Raw genomic sequence first — 25,349 nt, 5'->3', positions numbered from 1 at the left:
ATTTTCATTAAGTCTTGATATAAATCAGTTTATCTTCTCCCAAAATATAAAATCAATAAAATAATAAATCAGATATATTTTGCTCACTATTCCTTTTTTTAATTTGCCATTTAAAAAATAAACAATGGCTTATTAGGTAAAAATACATATTTACCTTTCTTAAGTAATACGCTATTAAGGTACTATACAACTTCCAAAACATTTGGAATTTTTTAATCTATCCACTTACCTACTATATTTTATAAAGGATGAAGGGGGGGTATGGAGAAAATCTAATTAACTAATAGAAAACTAGGGCACAAACATGCAATAAAATGGAAATAAACTAAGTACATTCTTTGAATTATTTCCCATCACACTAAAAGAAAAAATAACCTTTCTCTACTAAAGAGTTTATTAACATTACATCCTTAAAGCTGTCTTCGGCTGTAATACAGTACATCATACGTTCAGTTAACTGTTGAATTCTTTTAAATTATTTTGCAAAAATAATGGGCAATACATTACCTTTGCTAAGTATTTGAAATTAAACTGATGGTAGCAAAAATACACAAATATGAGAAACAGAACAAATAGAAAAAATTTAACTGCACAAAAGATGAGAAAAAAAGTAATATTTGAACTAATAAAAGGCCTAAGTCTTTTCCAAAGGAAAACCATTATTAACAAAGAAAGTACTGAAAATGTGCAGATTATTTTTGAAATTGATTTTCATTTCTAAATTAAAGAAATATTTCAATTTAAATAGAAAACATTTTTCTAAAATGAGATCATTTAAATTGGAAAACAATGTAATACAAAAATATAGAATATGCTACTGAATTTTAATTGAAATCTGTGTAAGGCACAGCTACAAATTTTTAGTAAGAGAAAAAGACTGATAAACGGATCTCCTTTCTTTTATTTCTAATTTTTCTCATAATAAAAAACTTGTGGTTTTTAGGATAATTTTGAAACTATTAAAATTAGGGTTTAATATTTGAAATCTATGTGAAATAATTATTTGGATATGGCTGTCATCATCTCTAATCTATAAAGAAATTTATATATGTTATTTATATATGTGTTTGACTTAATTGTGGAATTGTCTCTCATTATGTTTTTCAAATAAAATAACTAAATATATTGATCAAGACAATAGCTACCTGCTTCTTTAACACTTTATCTCTGAGTAAACTGCTCATTACATGAATAGTATAAAACATTGTTTGAAAGGGCAGGCTTTCAATGCATTTGTTTTTATTTCTATACTGCCTTCACTACTTATAACTGCAGAACATTTTAAAACGTTACTTAACAGTTACTTAATATCTACTGAATGTGAGAGTAACAGTACTTTTCTATCTATAAATGCTATGAAAATTAAATAAGATAATGCATTTCAGGTACTGAGCAGAATATAGTAGTTCAATCAATGCATATGAGCTATTTTGATCTTCTTCTCCTTGGTTTACACACATTAACTCAAGTTTTTACTTACTTTTTGATGTTTATTCAATATCTTCTCATAGCAATGAGTCAAATGATTATTTGAGCAGTCTCCCATTTGGAGACAAGGATGCGAAGAAGAAAGAAGAGGTAGAGCCATACCCAGACCTAGGATTAAACTCCAACCTGCTGTACCAGTTAATAAACTTCCATTTAGCTCAATTTTTATATGTAAGATAAAAATAAAAACTTTTTAAAGTTTGCAGGTGAAAAAACCTAATGTTGAAATTAAGTTTGCACTGTTTAAAGTAAGTGGTAAGAACTCAATAAAGTGTAGTCCCCTCCTCTAAATCTAGACAGACAGATACAAACATAGATACTTGAAAGACAGGAGACTGACAGATAGATGAAATAGTTGACATAGGAAATGGAGATAGATAAAGAGATACATAGCTGAGAGATAGATAGAGAAATAGGAGATAGAGGAAAGAGAGGAGAGAAAGCAAAGGAGAGAAACATGAAGAGGGAGAGGGGAAGAGAGAGAGGGTGGTCACCCATCTGTAATTAGTTACATATGATTACAAGAAGGCAGGCTCTAAGTCAAATTTATTTTTGACATTCCTGAATAATCTAATGTTTCCTTACATATTCAAAGCATTAATAGATATTTATTAGATGAATGAATACATCAAATCAATGGATCAATCAATCTGTGAAATAATATTTTAACTAACTTTAAAAATCATGCTTTAAAGTCATTCTTTTATGCATAATTCATAGATTACTTAAGAGTATCTTCTAGATTCATAACAGTTTTCCTGTATTTACTAGTAGGGATGTATGGAAACTTCTTACTTTACAAGAGACATTTCTATAGGCATTCTTAATCTTAGACTAGCAATTATTTCCTGTGCAATATTAATTAAAATATATGCCACATTTGGCATTCTCTTAAGAGTAATAGTCACCTTCCTTAGACTTCAGTTTTCAATATCAAAATTGAAAAAAGAGCTTTTTAGAATAAACTGCACTTTCACACATAATAAATAAGACCATTTTCTTTCTCTATAAGAATTCACTCTAATCAAATACCTTGCAAAGTTAGTGGTTGGCAAGGAATTAAGCAGTTAATGTGAACAGCAGTTGTTTCTGTTGTTGTTTGTGTTGATTTGCTCATTTTAAAAAAATTAATAGAGTTTCTCATATACAACTGTTTTTACTTACTTTAGGCAGTTTCATAAATAGTAGCCAATCAATTATCTATCGATCATTTTATGTATCATACACATAGATGGGTCTGTCTCATGCTGTGTATTTACATATCAAGATTCAACAACCCATTATTTAAAATGTATCATCAAGATTCATATATGTTATCATATCACAGAGCTACAACCCATCATGACCACTTAAGTCACTTCAAGTAAATATACAAATTTTCATAAAATGGAAATAATGAATAAGTATTCACATTGCTTTGGTTAAAAATAATTGTAAAACGATATTGCAATATTAACACAGAAGGTTGCTATGTTAAAAGATCATGAAAAAAGTAATTGGTCTAGTAATTATTTCTTAGAAAATAGTTTTTTATGAGGTCAACCTTAAAATAAGTTCAGTGTAATTGCATTTAGTGCAAAAATATTAACATATATTTTATACTAAATATATACTAATTTTGTTTTAAAAAATATAAAGAAGTGTATATAAACATGTATGTATATACTTATATATATGGGTGTATTAATATTTGCATTAAACATGTTAATATGACTAGAAAACTTAACACTACATATGTTGATGTATATATGACAGAACAGACTGCCCTATAGGCAAAAATTTACTTTCTGTACATCATTAATCAATAAATGACTTAGAGGTTAGGTTCACATATTTTAAAGGTAGTTTGTTATTCAAAACAACTGAAATAGTAAGTGTAAATATATTTCAATACTCTTAATATTCTGAAGACTATTACTATATCAACTAGTCTAATTAGTGCATTTGTAATTGTAAAATCTGATTTATACTACCAGTCTTTTCATTTTTTACAATAGAATATAAAAACCTATTCAGTTTTTAAGTCTTATACATAAGAGTAGTTTAATTTACTTTGGATGAATCATTAGGAAACATTTTATTGTATTTGAAACAACAAAAACATTAAAATTGATAAAAAGCCATATGAGATGAATAAATTAGAGATAAAATTTAACAAAAACCTATGTATTTACTAAGAGACATTTCTTTATTATCTCTATCAGAGTAAAAAGTTCATGTTTATTTGATATCCACGTAGTCTTAGATGTAAATTAAAAGAAAGTCAAAACTCTGGTTTACCTATTACTCTTGAAAAACTATTTTGAAGCTAAACATCCAAACAAAATAATAAACCAACAAACACTGGTAAGAGCTATAAAATTCCAGTGATTTTGTTTTACCTAATAAGTGTTGAATTTACTAATTCTTATACTGTAAATTTATAAATATAACTATCTAGCTAATATACCATATTTTCCTTGACAGTATAACCCACAATAGGAAAGGGTAGGAAATGTCTATGAAATAAGAACAATCAAGTGACTTTGGTCAAGTTCTTACTTTAGGATTAATGAATGATATCCATGGCCTTCCTTTTTTGTTTTGACTGTGTTATTGAATGGTTGCTTTTTGTCTGGGGCAACCTCAAGATTTGCTGTTTCTTTGATATAGTATCAATGGTCCATTCCACTGCGATAAACTGCAACTCTAGTACTAATAGGTTTATAATGACTGCTTAAGCTTTTCACTTTGTAAGCATTGGAAGACTTCACTCACCTTGTTCAAGTGGTTGGCTTTTAGTTGAAGTAGTTTTCATCTTGAGTGCCTCCCTAACAGACATGTCACAGCAGGAGCCTTTGTTAGTGTCTTGGTCACTGTCAGCCTGATCACTGTCCCCGTGCCCACTGTCTCTCAGGCTGGCTCTTTCTGGGTCCTTAAACGTGGAGCTACTGAAATACATATAAAGAAAAAGAAGAGAAAGTGTTGTCTCTACTAGTTTGAATCTGAAGTGTAGTCTCTTGCAAAGCAATTTTGACACGAATGCAAATGGGGAAGCTGAGAAAAGTTATTTAATAGGCCTTACCTTTGAACAAACTGCTGCCTGCTGCCCATGTAATTGGGCTCTGCGGGAAAATTGTCTGTCTGTGAAAGAGAAGGAAAAAAATACGTATAGTTGTACACTGGACAAATCTCCTGCAGAGCAACAAGATTTCCTAGTGGAAAAATGATTAATAATTCAAAAATTCCCTTAATCTTCAGATTTGTACATTTTAATTAAATTGGAAATTGCTGACATGTAATTATGTGCTCAGAACAATTAAATGATTCCGGTCCACAAATTACCTGTTAAAGTAAACAATGAGCCTGTCATAACTGGCATTCTCTTTTAGTACCAGGATGGATAACACTGTCTGTGTTGTTTCATTACTTCGATATTAAGATTGAATATTTGTGGGAGGAGTGGGAAAATGACCTAATTTCTCCATATTAAAAGTGTGAATTATTTAATAATACTCATTTTTAAACATAATTGCATCATCTGCTGGGATTCTATGCCTTTCTTGATGTAATATCATTTAAAGTCATCCACTCCTCAATTAAGAGATGCAGGGCCTTTTCTTCAAATTTGACCAGTAATGGATACAAGCATATCACATATGGTTGAACTCATCTCTATAATTTATTCTCAGCTACATCTGAACTATGGAAATTATATTCAAACAATCCAGTGGAAATGGATTTCTATTTCACTTTCTAGTTATTAAAAACAAAGTAAAACAAAAATAAGAGAGAGAAAAAGTGTTACTTAAAACATGAGCATAAAGACATTGAGAAACCAGGCTTGTTTTTGCAGTTGTTTTTACTGCTTCCAAACTGACGTGGAAGTCTGCCAAAAAGAACTGAATTCTCCTTGTATCATGGAACAGAGTCTTTTGGGAGAAAGAGACTGGATCTTTCATAGATTTCCCTATACTGTACATTCATACACATGACTTCTTCTTGCAGCTGACTCAGTGACAAAGCTTCTCCTGTTTTCTGCATCAGTTAATATCATGGCATTATACTCTGAAGCAGCTATGGGTTCCTACAAGATCATCCAGCATGCAAGTATCAGTGACACGGGGAGGATGCAATTCATGAAGCAGAGGGCCCAAGGTAAGACTTAATGTAGTGCAATATGTGCTTTCTTTATTAATCAGGCTAATTTAAAATAAGCTACTCTTTTTTTCTTCATCCCATATAGTAATATAGAGCATTTGACTTTGTGAGCGATTACTGAAAAAAGAAAAGAAGATGTTAAGAATGATAGTTTAAAGTATTGTGTAAGTTTCAGTGTCAAGTTTGGGAACAGAAAAAGCCCTCACAAATTTCTTAACATATAATCTTTTTTGGTTTCTGCAAATGACCTTTATCAAAGTACATGCAAAAATAAAGTGAACAAGGTGGATTCACTGCTCACTCCTAATCGTCTTTTACTAGCAGTTGGTAGCAGACATTTTCCATTAACGTATTATATCAGTTTCTAGATTCACGGAAGCATCTTACTTTTTAAAAAGTAATGAAAACTGACAAAATATCACTTTTAAGGATAACTTGATGCTCTAGTAATGTTAATAGCAGTAGTCAACACCAGTGGCAAAAATGTTTGCAAAAAAAATTTGAGAAATTTAAAAACTGTAATTAATTAGTCACTTCACATTTTAGCTTAATAAAATCTAATTCATCCTTTGAACTGGTCAAACACATGTATCTAATCTACTATTACTGTCAGTTAAGAGCTAAATATGAGTGTTTTAGAACACTTTAAGAAAACAAAATCCAAGTTATCAAAGAGACAATAAAATGTAATGTGAAATCGGAAACTCTAATTAGAAAATATAAGTACTATTATAAGTAGTGTTGTGATTTTAATGGTTTTAATTAAGTGGAGCATCACAGGATGTGGATCCCTGTTCATTTAGACACAAGGAATTACGCTGAGGAAACTTTTTTCTCTTGTCTTGATAGGAACAGTATCTAAAAAGGTTTGCATATTATTAAAGTTCTAAGCATTTCTAATTAAGAAACTTAAGCTAAGAAATAAAATTTATTTCCATTGAATGAAGAGTTATTAAAATTATATGTACACACACATGTATTTATGCCTTAGTATTTGATGAACTCTGGGCAATGGTACTGCTACCAAATATTGTCCTAATGAAGATAGAAAAACAAGAAAAAGAGAGAAAAGAAGGGAGTTCTGGGAAAACAAAAGAAAAGCCAAAGAATGGCTGGGTGGGATGTCTTATGCCTGTAATCCCAGCACTTTGAAAGGTAGAGGCAGGAGAATCACTTGAGCCCAGGAGTTCGAGATCAGCGCCATCAACATATTGAGAACCCATCTTGATAAATAATATTAATAATAATAAAATTAGCCAGATGTGGTGGTGCCCACCTGCAGTCCCAGCTGCTCAGGAGGCTGAGGTGGGAAAATTGCTTGAGCCCAGGATGTCAAGGCAACAGTGAGCTGTGAAAGCATCACCACTCTAGCCTGAGCAACCTGTCTCAAAAACAAAAATAAACAAACTAAACTAACAAACAAAAGTCTGAGAAAGAGAAAGAAAGTGGGAGAAAGAAAGGAAAGTTACATGAAGGAGGAGGAGCAGGGTGAGAGGGTGAAAAGACGTAGAAAAACGAAGTCGGTTTCTAATTATGGAATTTCACAAAGTACAATTTTAAAAGTTTGCAATTTAATCACTAGCAGAGTAACAGAAGTTTACTAATAATGTCCGCACTCATCCATTAAAGTAGATAGGAATATGAGCGATTGTATGTGTATATAATTACCATAATGTAATAGCCATTTGGCCTTTAACAAACATATAACCAATTCACTATTAAAATCACACTGGTTTAATATAGAAAGTAACATTTTCATTATCTAGACTCTAAGGGTGTCTGAAAATTCATTTGAAGTAATCTGAATATAAAATAACAGTATTTGCATAGAAAAATGAAAAACAGAGAAAAAAACCATATGTATGACAGCATCATTTAATTAGAAGTAGAAGAGCTTTCACATATTTTACAACACTAAACTCTAAATATTGAGTTTGATCTTGTCCATTTATAATTCTTAAATTTTAAATCTTGGAAGAGAGTAGAATTTGAGGTCAGATACTTCTACATTTTAGGGCTTAGCAGGGTAATTAAATATGAATATTTACAATGCTTGAAAACCTTGTCTTTCATGCAAACTAATCACTACAGTGTTTTCTCTTCAAACTTAACTTGAACACAGTGACTATATGATAAACATGTAAACATGAGAATTTGTTTATCATTAAAAATATCATATGTACCTACATTTGGTGAGTAGTTCCATATATGTTTTCAAGTAGCTATTTTAAAAACTTAATGATGATCTATTTGAAAATCTACAAAAAATCAGTAATAAATGAGACAAAATTTATCTTTTTAAAAAATAGTAATTATTTGCTCATAACAAAACAGATGTGAAATCATACTGATTTTTGTCATTTTTTTGGTGTGTTAAAGATAATAAAAATGTAGATATTCTTTGCTTACTTAATAAACAAGTGAGCAAGCAAGCAAAGACTTAAAATGGATAAAGTTTGAAGAATATACATTTTTTGATTATTTGCCTTTTTTTCTCTTCTAGTACTCAGCAACCTATTGTACATTTATAAATGATATTAAAAATCAACAATTTTATCAGCAGTATTCAGTGACAAACTATTCCTAAGGATATGCAATCTTCTACAACTTGCTATCTGATTCAAATTCTGAAAAAAATTATTATAATTTTTAAGAAACTTGTCTGAAAAAGGTCAAAAGAAAGCATGTAATGAAACTGAGTCATGCTGGCTGAAACTAGGAAAGCTCTCTATTTGTGGAAGTAGGTTATTCTGATATGGCCACTTACATGTCTTTAAGAAGTTAATCTAAGAGGACAGTAAAATTAGTGAAAATGGATTTTTTAACTATTAAAATATTAAACACAAAAATTGAAATATGTTAAGTATTTGACAAAATTCAACATCTGTTAATAATATTTCTCAGCAAACCAGGATTAAAAGGAAACTCCCTCAACTATACAAAGGATATCTACAAAAAAATGTAGAGCTAGTACCATACTTAATACTGAAAGATTCAGTTTTCTTCCTAAATAAGGAGGTCCACTCTGATTGTTTCTATTCATCATTCTAATAAAAGCCCTATTAAGTTCCATGAGGCAAGAAAAATACAGGGCATACAAATTGGAGAGAAAGAAAAAAAAATTCACAGATGATATCATTGAATTCACAGATAACCTTGTTTAGGCAGAAAACAGCAAGGAGCCAAAACAAACTAAATTTCTTTGAACTAATAAGTAAATTAAGCAAGGTAGCTATATTTAAGGTCATCACACAAAAATCAATCATATTTCTGAATTCTAGAATGAACTATCGGAAACCAAAAATTTTGAAAGCAATACACTTACAGTAGCTCCTATCAATTAATTATTCAATAAATATTTTTTAAAATGTATAGGATCTTTATGCTGAACATTATAAAAACAATGAAATAAATTTAAAGGACCTAAATAAGTGGAGAGATATATGTTTATGGATTGGAAGACAATTCGGACCCCCAAATAATGTATACATGTAACATAATTCCATACAAATTCTTAGCAAAATTTTCTGTTTATTTCAATGAGATGATTCTTAAATTAATGTGAGAAAGGAGATGAACTATAATAGTCAAAACAATTTTTTAAAAGATGAATCAACTTCTGAAGGAATTAAACTACTCTCTTTTAAGACTTACTGTTGGGCTCAGTGTGGTGGCTCACGCCTGTAAGCACTTTGGGAAGCCAAGGTGGGTAGATTACTTGAGGCCAGGAGTTCGAAACCAGCCTGGTCAACATGGTGAAATACCCCTTATCTACTAAAGAAAAATACAAAAATTAGCTGGGTGTCATGGCATGTGCCTGTTATCCCAGCTACTTGGTGGCTGAGGCACGAGAATCACTTGAACCCAGGAGGCAGAGGTTGCAGTGAGCCAAGGTCTCACCACTGCATTCCAGATTGGGCAACAGAGCAAGACTCTGACTCAAAAAAAGAGAGAGAGAGAGAAAAAAAAAGACTTACTATTGAAGCCACACTAATGAAGTCTGCATATTGCCAAGTGAATGAATATATACATCAATGGAACAGAAGACAGAAGCAGACCCACACAAATATGAACAATTGATTCTTGACAAAGTTGAAAAGACAATTCAATATATAATTCAGTAGAAATGAACGTTACACATTACACACACACACATACATACTGTCTCTCTTTGTCTCTCTCAAACATGGAGCATAGACCTAGATGTAAATCATAAAACTAAAAAAATTAGTAGAAAACTGAGCATAAAATCTTTGTGATATGGCACTAGGCAGTTGTTAGACAATATCTAAGCATGATCCACTGAAGAAAAAGTTGGACTTTATGAAATTAGAAATGTTGGTTTTACAAAGACAAGAAAATTTAAAAATGAGCTACAGCACTTGAGAAAAAATCTGTATACTGTATGCAGACTATATAAAGAACTGTCAAAACTAAGGAAAAAAAAACACTTGAAAGGCTTAACACTAAATCATGTAGAATATATTGATGGTACATAAGCACATGAAGAGATATTTATTATAATCTGCAATTAGGAAAATCGAAATTACAATTACAATAAAATGACACTATATATCTGTTAGATTATATGAAATTTAAAAACTTAACAATACTAAGTGCTGATGAGGATGTGGAACAACTAGAATTCTCATACATTTAGGTGAAAACACAAATTGGTACAGCTACCCTGGAAAACAATCTGGTTATTTCTTATAATGTCAAATGTAAATCTATCATATGATCCAGCAATCCTACTTCTAGGGATACACCCCCAAAAAATAAAAACTAGGCTCACACAAGATTCTGTATGTTTGCCCCAAACTGGAATCAGCATATCTTTCAAAAGGTGAATAAACAGACTATCATACATATTCATACATATTATAATAAAATACCATTTAGTAATGAAAAAATGAACTTCTGTTGTAAGAATCCAAGTGAATCTCAAAAGCTTTATGTTGAGTGAAAAAAATCAATCTTAAAAATTTGCATACTGTATCATTCAATTTATAAGACTACTCATAAAAAAAAAAGCAAAATTATTATGAAAGAGAACAAATCTGTGGTTGCCGGGGTTAAAGGTTAGGGAAAGTGTGATAGAGAGAGATAGCATAAGGAAGCTTTTAAGGTGATAGAACTGTTCAGTATCTTGTTTGTTTCATGGAACAACACACGTATGAACATTCATAGAACTATACACCTACAAAAAGGTTCACCTTACTGTAACTAATATTAAAAGCAAATGGTAATTCCAAAATATACCTAATGTGATTATCTGTATCACATATATGCTGAGTATTCTTCTGTCTCAGAAAATAAACATAATACTACAAGTTATTTTATTGACTATTATCAACAAATAGTGTTTCTGAACTTGTCTTTTAAAATGATACTGAGCCAATTTCTAAAACCTATGTAGAAATTTCACATTTATTTGGACAGAATAAAAATGGATTTGCATATAAAGATCTATTTAACCACACCAGCAAATCCAAGCAACAGATCCATAGCGTAAATGTTATTTAATTTAAATTTTTGAGACAGGTTCTCACTTTGTCACCCAGGCTGGAGTGCAGTGGCACAATCTTGGCTCACTTCAGCCTGGACTTCCCAGGTTCAGCTGATCTTCCTGCCACAGTCCCAGAAGTAACTGGAACTACAGGTATGCACCAACACACCGGCTAATTTTTTTTCTTTTTTTTTTTGGTAGTGATGGGGTTTTGCCAAGTTGCCCAGGCTGGTCTAGAACTCGAACTCACGAGCTCAAAGGACCTGCCTGACCTCCCAAAGTGCTAAGACTATAGGCATGAGCCACTGCACTCAGCCTTCAAATTTTATTTCTTTCAAAGAATTTATTTTTTTGCGTGCATCTCTGATTTACCGAGTCATAAAATAAATACTTTATGTAAAAATTTCAAATTGCACTTGTTGCGAAGTAGTAGCTTCTCTTTTGATCATAGAAAAGAAACATGGCTAGATCATGGAGGACTGGAATTTGTCTTCGGAAATGGTGAATTGTTTTAATTTTCAAAATGCCTCATAAAACTGATTCCACCTTTGGAAGTAAGTAAATGCCATACTTTGTAAAAACCCAAAAGACATGTAATACAAAATGGTTAGCCTCTGAGATGTACCAAAATGTATGCAAAATGTTGTCAAAATAATTTTACAACTTTGGCAGCAAAATTTAGATAATATAATAGTATCTAAAATGTGGGGTTGTAAGTTTACATGAAATAATGTATGCAGATTTATTAATTTATAATACAATTCTCATTATAAGTTTTTAATTTTTAAATTGTCTATGTAGCGCTGTAATGATATGAAATAATGGTAACTGGACGAGTATATGGTAAACTTTAATACAACGCTTGGATTTCTATAAAATTAGACACCTGTGGGATGAGAAAAATAAAGACTTCATCATTTTAAATCTAATTTCTAATGAATTTCTAAGAAAAAATATCAGAATACTAGGCTTCAAATGTATCCCTGCAAAAGGAAGAGAGAAGAACAATGTGAGCAGTAGGAAAACATTCTATGGTCAGTTTTTCACCATCATACAAAGCATTTAAGTAAATGCTGCTAGAATTCAATCTGGGATTAATTTACACATACTCTGATAATTATATATCAGAGTATACACACACTCTGATGATTATATATGTATATAATTAACCTTGGTGCTAATTAACCAGAATTATCTTACGCTACCCATTCTAGATAGAGTAGCATATTACAGATAGAGTAGCATTATATATAGAGATAATACATATACATAATTATGTAGATATATAATGCTACTCTATATAAGATATATCTGTATAAGATATAAATAACCTTGGTGCTAATTAGCCAGTATTATCTTATGCTACCCATTATAGATAGAGTCATGAGATATTCAGGAAATTTCCAATGAAAGGAACAATTCTGACATAGAATTCTGAAATTTCCAGAATTATTGGTGTGGGGACATAAGAGGCAGCGGATTATAAACTGCTAGCATTTTTTTTATTTTTAGTAGAGACAGAGGCTGAGGCAGGGGAATCGCTTGAACCTAGGAGGCGGAGGTTGAGATGAGCTGAGATTGCATCACTGCACTCCAGTCTGGCAACAGAGCGAGACTCTGCCTCAATAAAACCAAACCAAACCAACCAAAAAACCCCCTAATAGCATTCTTGAAGTCCTCTTGCCTTTCTCTGCCTATTTCTTTACCAAACTGGAACCTTTAATACAGAATCTACTACTCAGCCCAGTGGATACATTCATTTCACAGATGTACATTTAGCTTAGAACATAGGCAGTATCAAATCCAGCATCAACAATGTAAAATTCACAATATCTGAGATTCAATCAGAAATTACAGGGCACACAATAAGCCAGGAAAATATAACCTAGACCTGGGAGAAAAATTAATAAAAACAGATCCAGGGATGAGAGAGCTGATGGGATTAACTAATAGGATCTTAAAAATTTATTAGAAATATTAAAAATATGTTCAGGAATGTAAAAGCGAGACATGGAAAGTGTCTCCTTAAATCTTGTGCCTTAACTACCTCCCTTGCCTCACGTTAATTTTGATCCTGAAAGAGAGACATAGAAGATATAAAAATGATTCAAACGGAAAGTCTAAAAATAAAAGCTGTAGTATTTTAAAGTAAAAAATACACTGGATGGGAGTGGCAGCAGATTAGAGACTAAGGAATAAAAGATGCAGAATTTTGCAGCAAGTTCTAGAAATATTTGCCTCAATAATATAAATAGATGGTACTTAAATTTATTTTCTGCATTATCTAAGTTTTACATGTTTGTGTCAACGTTATTTTTATACATTTTAAGTAGACTATAAAGACAAGTATGTCAAACACAAAATGATCTTCCACTGTTTGAAATATAAGCAGGAAGACATTTTTAATTCTACTGTTTTAATCTAGGATAAATGTAAGTATTTATGTCATTAAGAGAGCAACTCATTTCTTAAAATCTAATCTGGGGTTGGATGTGTAGTGAACAGAACAACATTTTTGTCTAAAAAGTAATTGTTCTGGATATGGTGTTAAATCCTCTAATTATAAATTCAGTCAAATTTATATTTTCAGTGTTTTCCTAATCCAAGGATACAGAGACATAAAATTTTGAAAAAATCCCTTTGAGTTAGGGACAGCAGGTTGATTTCCTACCTTGATGCCATTGGGTTGAAAACTAAACAAAACAAGTTTTTGCCTTAATTCAAATCCATTGCTTTTCACATTGCTAACAAGCATTCTGTTTGCAGTAGACTGAACACAAGGGAGTGTTAAGAGGTGAATAATTCACTTTAAGCCTTCTCATACCGACACTGCTTCTGATAGCTTTGCCTTCCACAGAATATATGGTGTGGTTCTTTCTACATTGCTGAAGTAGGCAACAGCATTTTAAGCCACCACTTATAAAGTTATCTGACAGCACCTATGGCTGTGGAATTTTTAAAGTGCATGAAGTATAGCAATAACTGTATTTATCAGTGGTTTTCAAAATAATACATTTTATACAAGTATAGTGTGGTTGACATTTGTGCTTTGCTACTAAAGGCATAATAAAAACATAGGGTATTCTTGCAATATTGAGCAAAACCCAGCATTCCTTTAAATTAAAAATGAGAGTACAGAAACAGCCACATCCTGTAAGCAAGAATTTTAAGTCTGCTGCTCAATGAGGATGACTTAGATTTTTTTTTTCTTAAAGTAATCTGGGTATATATTAAGATCTCTTGCAAATGCTAACTCTTTGAAATGACACTGATAACTTTAATAATAACTGATGTGCCAGCATTTAACCATGTAATTTATGAATCTTGAAAAAAGTTATCTTTGACAAGAACAAAGAAAACTGAAATTATCAAAAGGTAAGACGAGCCCTGTTTGTTATCTATGAAAGCACATAAAATAGAGACTGCCATACATCCCCTTTATATATTTGCTGAATCGTGAATCCCAGGGCTAACTGAGATGCCACTAAATGCTGGAAGTGCTTTCTCCTTGGCAATGGCATAATGTTATGCCATGAGGACAGAAATTAAAATACTTAAAGACTGCTAACTCCAACATCCTCAAATCACCCATTCTCTTCAGTGTTGTCAGCCTCTTCATCTCAGCCCTATTCAAAACTCAGTCTTCCCTTTTTATTCCAGTGGCGGTGTAGGAGTAAATTTGAAATTCTTTTCTTTTCTGTTTTTTGCTATCTCTCAGTCAGACTTATCTCCGGAGACTTTCCTCTGCTTTCTTCCTTCCATGCTATTTTTCCATCTTTATTAGGAATACTGAAGACTTTCCCCACTGTTTAGATATTAGAAAGAAATATCTAAAACTGGATTCTCTGCCATTGGGCCTCCTGGACTAAGAATTCAAAGGTTATTTGTGGCCAGTGAAAATTCATTACATTTCTGAAACACCTTCTTCCAATATTCTCAGCATATAAAGACAAAGAAAGTGAATATAAGGAAGAAAGATAAATTAGTGATATTACTTTACTTATTATTACTAAGAATGCAGAGTCTTTTGGTAGATATATTTTCTTAAAATTAGATATAATTAAATTTAAGAAAGCTGCTAAGACACAAAAATAGATTTGTACAAATTAAATTTTTATGATCAAGCCAGTTTTTAGTCTAATTTATTTAGCTGCTATGGACATGCTTGGAAACTATAGTTCTATAGTTGACATTATAAACATACATTTAGACTCAATATAAACTATATTGTTTATAATGTTGCTAGTTAAATTCTGCACTGGGAGATTTAGAGTACAGTGTCTTGTATTAGGATCTACAAAACAGTATATGACTGTAGCGATGTTTATTATTCATTCTCTCAATTGCAGTAGTAGATAAAGTGGAGGCATTGTCATTTTTTTTCAAACAGAGAAACTGCAGCTAAGTTACTTTCATAGATTTGTCCATCATATACCCAATTCATTATAGAACAAGGACACTTGCCAGAGCCTGCCAGCACCAATTGGTTGCTGTACTCCCTCGCTGAGATAATGGAGAAATATAAGGAACCATTCCAGTATTTTTGGAAATAAGTCGATGAGAAATCAATGTAACTTGCCTTGAAAATACTTTTTACAATTAACTGTTACATAAGAAACAAAACTAGAACTACTATCACCCTTAATACCAAAACGATTCTTTGAAAAAATCTGTACTTTTACATTTCTAAACTTTCATGTTATTGTTTTAATATGCTGACCTTTATATGTAACTCTGATAACTAGATTTTTCTTTGATCAATAGCATTAAAAGGCAATCATGGCCATTTATTATCAAATATTCTAATGCATGCAGTAGGCTTAACCATATGATTACTTACCATCATTATACTCATATAAATTGTCAAACTAGGCATCTATGAATACCTACCTTTTTAAATGCAAAAGAAATTTAATATGTTACATTTATTCAATCATTATGTAAAATTCCTAGGTAAAAAAAAAATAACTATTTTAAAAGGTGATCCAAACGTTTAACAGACTCCAAGTCTATTATATATATTTATATCAATTTATTTTTTCACGATATACTAAAATAAGAAACTTTATGAATACAATAATTTTGGTAAACACAATTCACCATCTTACACCTTAAAATATTAAATTGTCAATTAGAAGACAAATCAATTATTATTTAGGTAATGTTACCTTTGACAAATGAAATAAAAAATCAACAAATTTACTTTTCTCTCTGTTTTGTATCAGTCTTTCAAGCTGTCACCTTGATAGGTGCATTTTAATTCCTAATAGAAAAAACAAAATAAAACAAATGAAATTCAAGATGAAATGGACTGACACAATGCCTTTCTATTTTTTTCCTTTAACTCTTGATAGGCATAAAGAATTTTTACTTCTTTATAACTATAAACAACAAGTCAGTCCACTAGCTAATCAACCAACATATTTTACAATAATTAATAAATAGTTTGGGTAAATTTTGAAATCCTCAACCTTCTACATAGACTTCAAAGATAATTTACCAATTCCATTCAAAAAAGGAATGAAAGACAACCTCTGACATGACCTTTACATAGGAAAAGATATTCCCAAATTTGAGGAAAAATATAATTATTAACCAAATTAATGAGTATTAGATTTCTACAGTATTTATCACTTTCTATCTTAAATATAAGAATATATATACCACATTTAAAATGTACGACTCAATGGAAATAGTCTATCTTTACTAGTGTTAACATATTTTTAATTAAACATTAGCACAAAATGAAACGAAATAGCTGTACTCTTTATTAGACTGCCACTTAATATCTGCAAACATCTCCAGTTTTTTCTTTGCTTAAAAATTTTAATTTCAAGAATTTTCTCTTTTAATGAAATCAAGCAATCTTACTTAATGACAATTACTTCATGAGACAATAGGCCTGCGTTCTTCTATATCTAGCTTTAAAATAACAATCATTTTGATTTTGTTAGAAACTTTTTATAATCTACATGGTGCAATTTTTACAGGCACACACAAACAAATGGAAAAATAACTTAAGAAATATTGATAACAGTCATGCTTTACAACAATGGTTGTCTCATGCCCCATTATCTATTTTTGAAAATAAAGTTTTATTGGAACTCAGTCATGTCCCATTCATTTACCTGTTTTCTATGGCTGCTCTCCTGTTTCAATGGCAGAGTAAAGTATTTCTGACAGAGACTTCATGGACCGCAAACTCTAAAATATTTACTATCTGGCCCTTAACAGATAAAGTTGTTGACTCCTTACTTAGAAAATGTAGATCTAGGTTCTTAATCATATAATTAAATTTTTTACTCTGCACATCTTTGTAGATAATATATTAAAGATAAATTTTTATGTATGCACTATGCTTAATTAGGTCATAGTTTAGAAAAAACACAAATCATTTTCTTTCTCTGTAGGATGCAGACCTCCCTCACAGGATGTACATTTGGAAAGCACTTGATTGAAAAACTGTTCATATTTCTTTTAAGTGGATTTCAGTGTTAGGTGATTTGCAGCATGTTTATATTCAATTCTGAACTACTTAAAACTGCGGAAACAGTACCGCCATGGAAACACCTGGAAACAAAATGCACTTCGACACATGAAGCTTCCTGAAGCATATTATAAATTCCTCTAGAGTGTGCTTAGGATAAGAGTAAATACCCGTTCTTTCCAGCAACATTGCTCTTCAGCTCTTGGTTACTTCAAAGGACTAACCCTTATACCCAGAACTTACTCTTTTGTATCTCATACTTCCTCACCTATTTTATAGGATGATCTCACCACCATGTTAGAGTATCTTCCAATCTATTTCCTTTTATCCTCACCTCTATAGGTCCATTATAATTATTTCTTTCTGTGGATGGGAAAACTAAGGCCTACGGAATTTATGAAAGGTTAATGAAGGTTTCAATATGAGTAAATAATATGAACAAGTTTCTTTTGACTCAAATTTTGCACTCTTTCAAGTACTATATGATTCATCTAGCTTTTGTGTGTATTGTGTTTTCTATTCTTTCTATTCTATCCTATTTATCACTGTCACATCTATTTTACAGATTTATTATTCTCATTCTAATTAACACTCCCTACAGTTTCTAATTCCAGGTCATACCCCCTGGAATGGCTTTGTTCCTAACTATTCAGCTCTGAATTAGATGAAACACAAATACAAGCAATGAGATCTACTGGACTGTTTTGACTAGAATAAAACAATAATCAGAACCATTTCTATGATTAAATCTGAGAATTGATCTAACTAAATAAATTTAATAAAACTAAGTAAATTTAATACATTAAATCTGAGATTACATCTATGAGAATCCTGGGCTGCTCTATAGTATCCAAAATTTGTGAATACTTTTACTACACAGGACCAAGCTAGAGAACCTCTGGAAACTACTGCCAGGTTCCTATTTGAAAGCCCCTGTGGCAATGTGTCATACATAGGTCACAGCATAGTTTTTAATGTTTAATATCCCGAAGCCTTTAAAAATTCTCCTCCAAAGTGATCTGCAATCTAGGAACCAAGTTGCAGTACTTTATAGCAGCAATTATTCATACTATATAAGTTCTCAAACTCTATAGATACTTCAATATGATAAACACATGGCAATCATGAGATCCCAAGTGGTATAAAAGCAAGAACCCTAAACTTTGAATCCGATGACATTAGTTCTATATTCCTAGCTGGCTGTAAATACGTGAATGAAATCTCTGTACTTCAATTTCCTTATAAGAAAAGAAGTATAAATGGAATCAGAAGCAATTGTACGCATCCAAATTTCTACTATTCATTATCCTACAACAGTTCTTTGGTAGAAACGTCCCTTCATTTTCTACCTGGTGTGAACTTTCCTTCCTACAAGGTCTCCCTCCATAAAAAAGAAATCACAATTTATAGAGAAGACTTAACATTTTTCCACTTTAGAATTTACTTTGTTATTTTAAGAAGTTTAAACTATCTAGAAACCACTTTTTGGAAAATCCTCTACCAAAAGCTTGTCACTTTTAAAATCATCTATTAAAAATTAAGCAAAGGTGACCAAGCCTGGTTTAGAGGGTGCAATATGAAATACGTAATAAAATTAATTAGCATTCCAGTAAAATTACTTTTTTATAATCATAAGTGTTCTTGAATAAAAGCCTATTCTTATGCAACTGCTAACATTTAGGCCAAATGAAATATTGTTTTTATAGAGAATATGTCTGCCCATCGGTATCCTAAAGTTTAACTGCACCAGAATGCTTTATGTAATTTGCTTTTAACAACAATAATAATGTGTGTTAATATGTATTTAACACTTACTGTTGATCATATTCTTTATATGAATAATTACATTTTATCTTTAATTTTTACAACCGCCCTATAGATAGTAAATATTATGCCTTATAAGAAAGCAGAAAACAACATAAAAAAAAGATTCAGCAACTTCCTGTGGACGGCATAGCTAATATATATATTTTTAGTCAGGAATCTTAAAAGCAGAATCCCAGGCATAGTGGCTCACACCTGTAATCCCAGAACTTTGAGAGGCTGAGGTGGGCAGATCTCTTGACCCCAGGAGTTTGAAACCAGCTTGGGCAACCCAGAAGAACCTCATCTCTAAAAAAAATACAAAAGTTAGCCAGGCTGTAATCCCAGCACTTTGGGAGGCTGAGGCAGGAGAATAGCCTGAACCCAGGAGGCGGAGGTTGCAGTGAGCCGAGACCGCGCCATTGCACTCCAGCCTGGGTAACGAGTGAAACTCCGTCTCAAAAAAAAAAAGTTAGCCAGACCTAGTGGCACATGCCTGTACTCCTAGCTACTCAGGAGGTCGACATGAAAGGATTAAAATGAGTTGATATTGTGCCACTGCACTCCTGACTGGGTGGCTAAGTGAGACCTGGTTTTGGAAAAAAAAAAAATCTAAAGTAAACAATCTATCAGAGAGTAACTGATTGAATTAATTTTAATATATCCATTGACTGGCCTAAAATTCCATTATTAAAATAATGTGAAACTACATTATTGACATGAAAAAATGAAATAGTATACAATTTTTCATGAAATATTATATAAGTTTAAGGAAAATGCAGTTTAATATACTGTGTTTAATGTATACAATTTTTTATAAATATATGATTGTGTGTTTGTGTGCATGTGCACAAAAATGAAGAAGTAGAAAGAGATACAGGTTCACAATCCTTTTTTAAATTTTGTAAGCCAATCCCCTTTCATATTTTAGAATGATATTTTGATGTATATGTCATGTATTATCCATCCCATCAGGGACTAGTAGAACACCTCAATATTAAACATACCAATATCTCTGCAGTGAAAAATGTTGATATTCACAGTAGGTAGAATAAATAAAGATTATAAGTAATGTTAAATCAGTCAGGTCTGAGTCTTTTGAATTTTATAATTGGAAAGGAAGAATTGCAGATTTACTCATCAAAAAATTAACAATAGTTCTCTTTAAGTAGTAAATTATAGGCAGTTTAACTCTATAAATGCAACCTTCTCTATCGTCAGTCCACAATTATGTAATGAGTTCTTCCTATACACTAGACACTGTTCTAGATATTTATTTTAGTAGAATGTTTGCCATAAATAATACTGTTTGTTAAAATTAGGAAAAAATATAGTCATAATTTTGAAAAAAGTGAAAATTAAACTCAGACACATATTTGAAAACAACTTGAAATTATTTTAATACAAAAACATGGTTATTTGAATCTCAGGACTTTTTGTTTTTCCCAGGAGTAAAGTATCATTTTGTAGGGAAACTATTGACTTGCTAAAAATCAAACAGGAGAGGAGTAACTGGCCCTGCAGTCAAATGCAGGCAATTCATCCCTGGAGGCTGACTACAGATTCCAGTTCAATGATAGACTAGTTGAAATCCGAAAGGCACTAGACTAGCAGTGCCTGAATCTCAACCACACAGGTCTAGAGACACATAGTCTCAGTGGAGTAGCTTCATCTCTGGAATACGTCATTCTACAAAAAAAAAACAAAAAAAAACAAGGGTCCAGAAATCTCAAATGTTTATCTCTCATCTTGGCTTACAGAACTCTCTTTTACAGGTTGTTTAATTCTATGTTTTGTTTTTTAGTTATGTCACCTTCTTAATGGTGCATTAGACACATAGTTGTATAAATATAAAACACCAAATACATAATTTTCTCCTATAGATAAAAAAGCAAAAGAGTTGTTTTCTTTTCTGACAGCCTGCTTTTCCCTTCCTTCTTTTCAAACCATGTAAATCGGGTTGTTACATACAGCTTGGAAAATAGAGTATTCCCCTCGCTGAAGGTGTGTGAGCTTATTCAAGTAGAGTCAGGTAATTTATAAAAGCTATACACTTAATATAAAACAGACAAAATATGAAACTCTTCTCCTAGTCTAATTTGATTTAAGGATCTTGATACCCCTTTTCTTGGAAGGACAAAATATCACAAATATAAAATGGTACACCCAGTAGCATAGTGCATAAATAGCTCAAGCTGAAAGCATAACAATATGCTCTCCATTATTGCAGAACCAATAAATAAGCATAATGAAAATCATGACACATTATTACATTATTCTGTATTGCTTCTCTTCATTAAAAAAACAAATGAGTGCATTTAAAATAATTTTTTGTCAAATGACAGTAAGATTTGCCACTGAGAGGATGCTGAAATGGACATTTGTAAAGAGCAAAGATGCATGGTCTTATGTGGCTTATATCAAGATTACGATAGACGTACAAGGGATCTGAGCACTAACTACTTCACACCAAAATGGTTGTAGCCTGGTATCCAAAACATGCACATTACTCACGTGTGTTATGTGTTTTCTGATATTATAGAGTCAATAAAAAACAAATTAAAAAGCTTTAGGAAAAGCTTCCTTGTCAATTTACCCTTGGATGGATTCTCGTTTTTCCATTTTAATATACTGGATTATATTAACAGAACTGGCTTGTAAATAAGGAATATTTGAATCCTATTAATGGGGATATGCTGCCAAAATAATCAGCTTCATACTTAAGTTTCCAAGTATTTGGGAAAGCTGTGAAATGGGATTACAAGGTTAGACTGTGTACATCTGGCTCATCACTATATAAATATTTCAGAAATTTGATATCATAGGATGAAGAAACACCTGTCTAATCATGACTCTTTTCCAAGGTACATGAACTTCAGTAAGCAGAGCAATACACAAATGCTGGCAAGAAATTTTTATCAATTTACATAATGTACTTCTTATATTAGACACACAGTTTTATCATGCATCATCCTTCTGAGTGGAGACTTAAAAAATATTCTAGAAAAATTGTGTGGTATTATACTTATATTGGCAAAAAGAATTGGGAGTGCCCAACATTTTAATACTCAAGATAACCACCTGAAATACTAAATAGTTTCATTGATTTTTTCCTTATATCATGGTATGTGATTTTAGTGTAATTGAATGTTGTAAGTATAACTCTAAGGTAATATGGATCCAGAGAATAATTAATGGGAGGTAGGAATTTGCATATAAAATAACAATAAAAACTTGAGCAGTCCCTCTAGTTAACAGAAATGTTAATGAAGTTGAACATCAGTTGGTTTTAACCAGATCCAGGACTAAATAACTATGTTGACTCTTTGTCAAATATACACTTGCCCATTAAGCTTGCCTTTATTTTTTCAAATTTTGTTCCAACAAATAATTGGGTTTAAAAAAATGCACTGAGTATGGCTCTTATCTAATTAACTTCAAATGTCCAACTCGAAAATACAGACGTTGAAACTGTTGTCCAAAATGGCAGCTAAAGGTCAATGAATAATATTTCCAATTATATTTCCTGGGAGCAGATGGGTGCAATGAAATCTAATGATTGAATTTTAAATGCTTTCATGCACCTTTCATCTGTTTCCCAACATGTTGATTCTACCTTAATGCTGTAACAAGATAATAGGTTTATTACAATTAACCAACTGAAAAGGTATCTTCACTTTCCAATTGTTTATATTACCTGGGGATATTGAACCACAGCTCCTTGCCTTCTCTCACCCCTAGAGCCTTTCTATCACTATCCCACACTTCCAACCAAAAAAATCCAAACCATAATATCCTTAAATAACAGATGTCTCCTTGGCGATTTGATTCCTTTAGTTAAATAATGAGTATTTAACACAAATGTCAAATTTAAGTTCACTGAGACTCAATGGAAAATTTCAAATACAAATAAATTTAAGGAATGTGTTGATTAGGTTTAACTATAAAATTTATTTCCTTATATGATGAACTGATGCATTAGCTTACACTGACTTGCATATCATAAATATAGAAAGAAGATTTACCAAGAGGTTAAAAAAATTAACATTCAGGAGTAGCAGATGGAAAATTTTATCTTGACTATATCTTATTAGAGCACACTCTTGCCCGAAGAACCACAGAGGAAATCATGTGGAGAAGTTTATTTTATTGCGTTTATATAAAAGAAAATTGACATTTTATGTCTTAAAATATATACTCAAGCTTAAATTAAAAGAAATTGAAGAAGCTTTTTATTTTAGCTAATAAACAAAAGTTTCTTGTCTATTAAATGCATTTTTAAAATGAGAAACATAACACTACTCAACCCAATCCATCCCTGTATATATGCACTATGTAAAGTCAACTATATAGATCCCAGGTCCAAATGTACATACAGTTAAATATTAATCTGGTGGTATTTACCACCATGCCTCATCAACATATTTATTTGCACTAAAAAAAATACATTAGATATAGATATATAAGGTGCTTAAGTATCCCTGTGAAAAGCATATTTTCTGCTGGGATGTCACAGAAAAGAGACCAGATGGCAAGGATAAAAATAATAGAATTAGAAAAAGTCAGCATAAGACATAAATAATAATTTATTTCCTTTCTCTTCTCTCAAAATTATATATTTTGGATGATACTTTTAAAATATTTAAGTGACTTTTCAAAGTCTTTTAAACAAATGATATATGTTTTTAGATTATAAGGTTTGATGTAAAATCTAAAAAGTGCTTGCAAACTGGTGTATTTATGAAACGTTCAGGTTTTTACCAACATTATTTGGAAGTCACATTGCCAGTAGATGTCTAAGCTATATTCTTTAAAAAAAAGCATGTATGGGCTGGGTGTGGTGGCTCACGCCTGTAAATCCCAGCACTCTGGGAGGCAGGAGGTCAAGTGATGGAGACCAACCGGGCCAACATGGTGAAACCCTGTCTTTACTAAAAATATAAAACATGCCTGTAGTCCCAGCTACTCGGGAGGCTGAGGCAGGAGAATCGCTTGAACCCAGGAGATGGAGGTTGCAGCGAGCCGAGATCTAGCCACTGCACTCCAGCCTGGTGACAGAGCAAGACTTCATCTTAAAGGAAAAAGAAAACAAACCGATTATGGAATATGACAGGCCTAATTTCTGGCCGAAAGTGTCTTAATAGAAAACCTGTTCCTGGCACACAAGGCTTCTTGTAACATGTAGCCAAGACCTATTTGACATCCCCCTCAATCAAGACTGAGTAGCACTGATTGCTGATGTGCCTTATTTTCAAAAATGCCAAATATTTCAGGGTGAATTGACAGATGAACTTGAACTATTAGTATAATATCTAGACAAATGTGGATATAAATTCTGCATTGATAACTTATTTGTGGGATAATCTTATATGATATTTAATGATGTTTAATCTTTAAGAAAATTTCTCTCTTGTCTATGAATGTTGAAAATGAATTCTAAACATTTTAAAATTACATTTCTATGCTTCTTTCTATTTTTCCTTCACTTTTTATCTTGGCTACTCTGACTAATGAGGATAACTGAATTTTTAATATGTTTGAAAAATTATTCTGCCTAAAACTTTATTCCATAAAACCTCCTTATGGTTTGACATGGATTTTAAAATGTAAAACTCAGACAAACAGTAAATAACTCTCAGTATAGCTTAAAAGTACTAAACAATACAACTTCACACATAGCCCCTAAATTTGCACAAATAAAAAAATGAAAAACCAATAAACTATTTCAATTAATAGCTTTTAGAATTATTTCATCATTTATTCATTGAAGTAATAATTATGGATTAAACAGCTCTGAAAGCTGTGGATGTATTTTAAATAACAATACTGAAATGGACAACATACGTTTTATATGAAGGCTTAGCTTACATCTCCTCAATACTTGCATAAAAATTTCATTACCACATACAAATGACAGATTAT

At 31.6% G+C, this 25,349-nt stretch overlaps 1 protein-coding gene and 1 long non-coding RNA gene across 3 annotated transcripts in view; one reads left to right on the top strand and one right to left on the bottom strand.

The window, feature by feature from the left end:
- The window catches only part of LOC105727116 (uncharacterized), a 74,705-nt gene extending 69,091 nt beyond the window's left edge, over positions 1-5,614 (top strand). The window contains exon 4 of the long non-coding RNA XR_001109709.2: positions 5,476-5,614. This is a non-coding gene — a long non-coding RNA (uncharacterized LOC105727116). The remainder of the gene's footprint in view (positions 1-5,475) is intronic.
- PCDH17 (protocadherin 17) overlaps positions 1-25,349 on the bottom strand; it is a 100,239-nt gene that overhangs the window by 58,769 nt on the left and 16,121 nt on the right. The window contains exons 2-3 of one of the 2 annotated variants that reach the window (XM_012466809.3): positions 4,553-4,611; positions 4,246-4,418 (exon numbers count right to left, since the gene is read on the bottom strand). In XM_012466809.3, the coding sequence (XP_012322232.1) occupies positions 4,246-4,418; positions 4,553-4,611 (232 nt within the window). The remainder of the gene's footprint in view (positions 1-4,245; positions 4,419-4,552; positions 4,612-25,349) is intronic. The other variant, XM_064373616.1, reaches the window with a different exon arrangement.

The sequence above is a fragment of the Aotus nancymaae genome, unplaced genomic scaffold, assembly GCF_030222135.1.
Source record: "Aotus nancymaae isolate 86718 unplaced genomic scaffold, 86718_ANA_hifiasm-v0.15.2.pri h1tg000009l, whole genome shotgun sequence".
Lineage (NCBI taxonomy): Eukaryota > Metazoa > Chordata > Mammalia > Primates > Aotidae > Aotus > Aotus nancymaae.
Note: the sequence above shows the minus strand (reverse complement) of the source record. Positions and strands in the feature narration are given on the sequence as shown.